Source organism: Hipposideros armiger, unplaced genomic scaffold, assembly GCF_001890085.2.
Source record: "Hipposideros armiger isolate ML-2016 unplaced genomic scaffold, ASM189008v1 scaffold_168, whole genome shotgun sequence".
NCBI classification, from domain to species: domain Eukaryota; kingdom Metazoa; phylum Chordata; class Mammalia; order Chiroptera; family Hipposideridae; genus Hipposideros; species Hipposideros armiger.
Genome location: NW_017731518.1, coordinates 274,430 through 281,197, shown reverse-complemented (window position 1 = coordinate 281,197; position 6,768 = coordinate 274,430). Strand labels below are relative to the sequence as shown.

Genomic DNA, 6,768 nt, shown 5'->3' with positions numbered 1-6,768 from the left:
ATTCAGATGATGTCACTAGGAATGCATCCCTCTGTCATTCCGCTCATCTTTCCTCTGTCCCCTCCATTCCCAGTCTTCCTCTCCCTTCATGGTGGCCCTCCTCCCTGTCCCCAAGCTCCAGGCTGCCATTCTCACAGCTCAGCAGTTTGAGAGGAAAGGGAACTGACAACGGAGAATGGGTTCCCAGAGGAGCATCAAGGCACTGAAACCAGAAAAAGCAAAAAGCAACAGATATCCACAATGATAAGCTTGTAGAAAAATGGGCTCCTCTTGCTTTAAAATAGATAAATCAAATGCCAGACCTCCATGCTTTCTTCCTACTTCATTCAGGAAGATGGGGGTACTGGACATAAGAGGAGAGTGGAAAGTGGGCAGCTTTGGTTGCCAGAGGACCTGAGCCTGACTGCTGGCTCTGTCCTGCTCACTGTGTGATCTTAAGCTAGTCACTTAACCTCTCTGAGCCTCATTTCCCTCTTTCTGCGCAGCTAGACTAGACGCTCCCTAAGGGCAGTTACTTCACTATTTTTTTTATTATTAATACCTCATCCCCAGTGCCTTGTTGAATGTTATTAAATAAATCAACTGCAGTTCAAGTTTGTTGTACTAAGAAAAACTACACACACACACACACACACACACACACACACACACACACACACACACATGGTGCCAAAAAAAAATGTATACACATTTTAAGAAAGGAAAAAAACTCATTAAAATTCCACTGATGGTAACCACTTTGAGCACCTCTTGTGATTGCAGACGTCAAACGTGACTTGTATGCATCTTTTGTTATCGGTACATATTGACTATTACAATTTTAATACAGTGTTTTCCTTTCTTAAAATGTGTATACATTTTTGGGGGGCACCCTCTGTATATACATATATAACACTAGTAAAATGCCAGGCACGTAGAAGGTGATGAATAAGTTATAGAGTTGATCATTATAGTACTCTGCAAAGGAAGTGGAACAAAGAACAAAAATATTACAGTTGAGGCAGCTGATGGAGAATTAGACATGGAGACGGAGGCCGTTTAGTTGTCCGCCGGCTGCCTCGGTGGCCTGCGTTGGCCATCGTGGTCATGGATGTGGCCTCGTGGAACTACCCCACCCGAGTACTGAGTCCCTATTCCTCTTGTGTCCCCTCTGCAGCTGGAGCTCTCCAACACCGCGGTGCTGCACCAGATGCGGCGGGACCAGGTCACGGACACGTGCCGGGCCAGCAGCGCCATGAGCCGCAAGCGGCGGGTGCTGACCCCAAACGACCTGAAGCACCTGGTGGTGGATGAGGACCACGAGCTCATCTACTGCTACGTGCCCAAGGTGGCCTGCACCAACTGGAAGCGGCTCATGATGGTCCTGACCGGGCGGGGGAAGTACAGCGACCCCATGGAGATCCCGGCCAACGAGGCGCACGTCTCCGCCAACCTGAAGACCCTGAACCAGTACAGCATCCCAGAAATCAACCACCGCTTGAAAAGCTACATGAAGTTCCTGTTCGTTCGCGAGCCCTTCGAGAGGCTGGTGTCGGCCTACCGCAACAAGTTCACCCAGAAGTACAACACCTCCTTCCACAAGCGCTACGGCACCAAGATCATCAAGCGCCAGCGGAAGAACGCCACCCAGGAGGCCCTGCGCAAAGGGGACGATGTCAAGTTTGAGGAGTTCGTGGCCTATCTCATCGACCCGCACACCCAGCGCGAGGAGCCCTTCAACGAACACTGGCAAACCGTCTACTCGCTCTGCCACCCGTGCCACATCCACTACGACCTCGTGGGCAAGTACGAGACGCTGGAGGAGGATTCTAATTACGTGCTGCAGCTGGCAGGAGTGGGCAGCTACCTGAAGTTCCCCACCTATGCCAAATCCACGAGAACTACTGATGAAATGACCACAGAGTTCTTCCAGAACATCAGCTCAGAGCACCAAACGCAGCTGTACGAAGTCTACAAACTCGATTTTTTAATGTTCAATTACTCAGTGCCAAGCTACCTGAAATTGGAATAAGGGGGGGTGGGGGGTGGGGAGAGGGAGAGAATCATGCTTTTTAATTTAAGATTTTTATTTGTCAAAAGAATTATATGGATATTGGGTTATTTTGTAAATTAATGTTTCTTCGGGGATGATGCTGCGAGCAGCATAGTGAGAATTATTTAAAAATCCTTAGTAGGGAAGGACAGCTGTCTTTGCAGGGGAATAGAGTGGGTGTCCTTGTGTGTAGACATGAATACTGCAACACTGTCTCAAAAGGTTTCCTTGTGTTCTGGTGAATTCCATGAATTGTGCATTCCATAAATTCTAATTAATATTATTTATAGTTATTTAAACATGGTCTTTGTATAGATTTCTTTTGGGGGTAACAAGATGGTAAGGTCTTTGCAGGAGAAATCTATGTTTCATTCTGTGCTTGCGATAGCTCATTTGGGGTCATGAATGTTCTCACTCACCGCTCATAGAGTCACTGTGTATTGTGTATTGATGCCACCATTCTTGAAATTCCATTAGAAATAAATAGAAAGGAAGCACCTTTGAAAGGGACTAAATTCCAAACCGATTTTCAATCAACCCAAAAGTCCCTTGCATTAAAGATATGTGATTTTTTTTTTTAACCCAAGGAGAGAGCTGATGGTAGCTTTTTTTTTTTTTTTCACCAGAATTAGTAGTCTGATAGAATAGGCTTTTCTAAAGAAATTTTTAACTGGCAGTGCCAGTTGCGATAAACGTGAAGTGGCTGTTGCTTTATAGTCAACAAGTATTTATTGAGCAACAACTACATGCTAGGCCTCATTCTAGGCCCTGCAGGTAGAGCATTGAACAAAACCAATAGTCTCAAGCCCTCAGGAAGCTTTACATGGACACAAGAGTATCCAGCTTGACAATTAGCAAACCCCCAATATTTTGCATGTAACATGAGGTTTGGACTGTTCATAAGCAGGAAGTCCATGACCCCTACAAATTTGGATTTTTCTATGGCCCCAATTTGAAAACCACATGCTTGGAGCATGCCACTTAACTTGGTGAGTAATCCAAGCTCAGTGCCCAGCACAGGAGATGACAAAAATGTTTGCTACCGTGTGCCCACTCCAATTTATTGGTAGTGTCTGCCTTTGAGCCCCAGAACAAATTTACCAGCCACAGCATAGAACAGTGCTGTGATTGATTAGTAATGTCTGCTTTGGGTGAGGAAAGGAAAACTTGAGCTGAGTCCAGTGCCGCCTCCTGTCATCTCTAGCCCAGCAGCCACGTCTCCGTCTCCATGTACAAGTGTTACTTTCTACTCTTGCTACGTAGAAGAGTGAAATCCTGGGGCAGGATTTCTACACTCGGGGATTTACAATGGACTGGTGTTTCTATCCCTCGTGTAGGTCAGAGGTGGACTATTGGTACAGACATGCACATGTGTACCCCCTCCCAAGTCCTCCCAAGGCTAAGAGCATCAGCTCCTTTGTGACCACCGTGCATGAGCAGCAAGGACAGCCTTCTGTGATGATAATCCAGTCCCCTTTTCCTCCGCAAGGCTGAAAACATTCACTTCCTGTTCTAATGAACACTTGCACACGCGTCTCATTTCCAACCATTTTCGATGCCTCGGTTGAAGTTTGAGCCACATCCCTCTTACAGCTAGTGAATGAGTTGGTAGCAGATACTGTATATAATTAATAATAATAATAATAATAATAGTTCTAATAATAGGGGGTGGGGTGGGATGGGGTGTGGGTAAATTTTGCTTTTTGTTTTGTTTTTGATGCAGTATATAGCCAAGGAGTGAGAAGAATATTCTAAAACAAACCAAAAAAATGAATAATTTATTCACAGAAACTATTAAAATCTATAATAAAGCTCAGAGACAGCTCAGTGAGCAGCAGCTGCCACATCTCACCGAGAAAATTATTTTATGGAATGTGAGTGAGGTGTGCACTGGAGAAGGTGGCCGAAGCTATTTATAAATGTCGTGTCCCTTCTTCCAAGCTCTCTCCCCTTGTGAAGGGCACAGTGACTCTACCCTTGATGAACAGAGATTTATGCAACATGTTTTACCAAGTAGAGTGTCAGTCTTCAGCTGTCCCTGGAATTGGGAACCTGGATTCTATTTCCAGGCAGGGGACACTGTTCTCAGAAACAAAGATTCTGCCAATGAAACAGCTTGTCCAGCATTTTTATAAATATTTGCTCTACAGAACACAGGTTCTAGGGGATGTCAAGTTCATGTGATGCCCAATCAGACAGTTTTGTGGTCACATCTCCTTGGCAAACAAAGTTAAGTCAGTTTCCTTTCTTCAGGACTTTTCAGAGCCTTGAATGTGCACTGTGCATTGTGAATCCCAAGAGCATCATTGAGTCAGTAGCATTTCCCGACCTTACATGACCAGAATACCCTGTTTTGCAGATCATGTCACAGAGCTGGGGTGCCACAGAGTATACTTTGGTTAGGTTGATTTAGTGCATCTGAGGTCTTCACGGATAAAAACTGCCTCTCTAACCCCACTCCAAGAGACAAAACCAAAACAAAACAAAAAAGAAAAAGAAAACAGCACCACCGTGTCCATCGGGTTTGTAGCCACAGAGGTACTTTATCAAATGACTTCAACTTCTACTTACATGCAATGGTTCTAATCCTGGATACTACCACAGGCAAGGATTCCATCCCTCCCAAGTGGAGTGGAGGAAAGTCTTGGGTGGTGTGGGCAGAAGGAAGGGGGGTTGAGGTGGGGTAAAAGGCCGCAGTGGTCCCCCTACTCCTCAAGTCTTAGGTTGCTTAATGCAAGCAGAGTGAGCTCAACCCTTGACGAGTGCTTCTTCGATTCCATAGTTTGGAATTGTTCACTGTGTGCTTTTTGGTTTCAAAACGGAAATTGATGTAGATTTCCTGAGTTTTGCATTTCCATATCCACCTTGATCAGCTATGCCAGCCAGCTCAGTGCTGTGTGCAGATCATCTTCTTTCATCATTTCCTGTCAAGTGAGAAAGATTGTCCCTGGGGGGGATGATACGTCAGTATGGTTCTGCAATGAGGGACCTTTCTCCTTGTGTTTTGTTTTGTATTCATATCTTATTTTCTAATGGTATAAAAAAGTTTTTTAATTAAGATTCAAGCGTTTTGCAGAATGTAGAAAGTATTCTGTGTCCTTGGTTAAAAAGAATCCATGGGTGAAAATGTGCCTGGGAAACAAAAGTTCATGTTTTTTTAAATACTTGGAAAACGTTTTCTATCGCATGCTTAGCTGGAGAAAAGTACAGGCAGGTGTCCCATCTCCAAGCCACTTTTCAAAGGTGCTGCTGTGTTTTCAAAACCAGGTACAGTCAGGGTAGTATTTACAAGGACATTCCTTCTTACCTTATCCCTTTGNCATCATCGCTGAGCACACAGTCTCCTAGTCAGAGCAAGCCCCAGCTGGCTGGAGTCAGGAGGCTGGAGAAAGAAATTCTACTCCTTGATGGGAAGAGCGACACTGCAGGACTGCAAAGGAGACTGCCCATGGGTGGGGGCGGGCTCTAACCACGCCTTCGAGATTCCCACCAGTTGTTTGCAAGGCTGAAGGAGCAAGAGACTCTCCTTACTGCTCACATGTGGAACTTTCAAAGCATTAACATTCTGTCTCGGTTCGCTTCCTTCCCTTGAGTGTGGAAACTTCCAGTGGTGATAGCATTTAGTTCAGAGAATTGCTGGGGAGATTAGAGAGGATGTAGTCAAATAACCTAGGAAGGTGCCTCACACAGAGTGGCTCCTCCTACTGTGTGCCGTTGTCTCCTACTGTCTGATGAGCCCCATCACCATCACTGGGGACCATGAGAGGAGGCAGACACAGAGCTCTAATGCAGGATGTAATGACTTCTCTCCAGTGGCCAACAGGATATCCCTCAGGTCCTCAGGAAACTCATCCGTGTTCTTAATGAAGCCCATCCCAGCTGCCCTGTGCACATTTTAGGATGAATTGTACAGACTGTGGTTCAGAATTGGAAGTGCAGGGCCAGCTTCTTGGGACATACCCAGGCCCTTGGCTCTATCCAGGTGGTTGGGGCGGGGGTGAGGTGGGGGTGGGGTCACCGATCCCTTTGCACTCTCAGGACTCAAGGCCACCCACAGCCTGGCCTGGAGGAGGCAGTGATTCCAAGTCCCCGTGAAAACAAGTGGCCGCTGGACTTGAGAAAAGCAAGCATGAAGTAGGCTGGGGAGTTGTACTAGAAAGGACGCTCAGTGCGGTGCGTGTTCAGAAGGGGGAGTGGTTCATCCTCCTGTGTGGCAGGGGAGTGTGTTAGCCCTTGAAGGACTATTGGGGTTCTACCAACACCAAAGATGGAGAGGGGAGAATCCCAAACGGGAGTGCTTGGGCCCAAAGGGAAAAGAGTGACGTCCTGGTTTCTCTGGAGCTTACTTCAGTTCCGAAGGAGGGAGAAGTGGGAACGAGGCTAGAAAAGTAGGTTGGTGCTTGGGCTGTGGAGGCCCTCCAAAAACAACTACATGAATGGGATCCCCATTCTCAGAGCAGGGAGGCAACCAGGACACCACGTCATCTGCAGTCCCAGAATGGCTATTCCAGAGCCCAGGTGCCCCAGTTTCGCTATAACTTTAACCATAATTACTATTAATTTCTTCTATATTTAAAAGAAGAGCTGTGCTGCACTTTCAGGAGGGGAGGTGGAGGCATGGTGTTAAGCCAAAAATAATAGGAGGGTGTCACCGCTGCATAACAGTCCCTGAATCTCTGGGTGTTGGACACCAAGATGGCAGCACACCAAGGCAGTGTGGTCGTATGTTTCCTATT

General features: G+C 46.4%; 1 protein-coding gene across 3 annotated transcripts in view; it reads left to right on the top strand.

Annotated features, from left to right (window-relative positions):
- The window catches only part of CHST11 (carbohydrate sulfotransferase 11), a 274,124-nt gene extending 270,427 nt beyond the window's left edge, over positions 1–3,697 (top strand). For 2 of the 3 annotated variants that reach the window (XM_019651848.1, XM_019651849.1), the window contains exon 3: positions 1,157–3,697. In XM_019651848.1, coding sequence (XP_019507393.1) covers positions 1,157–2,011 — 855 coding nt within the window. In that variant the 3' untranslated portion in view covers positions 2,012–3,697. The remainder of the gene's footprint in view (positions 1–1,156) is intronic. The other variant, XM_019651846.1, reaches the window with a different exon arrangement.
- Positions 3,698–6,768: the final 3,071 nt, after the last annotated feature.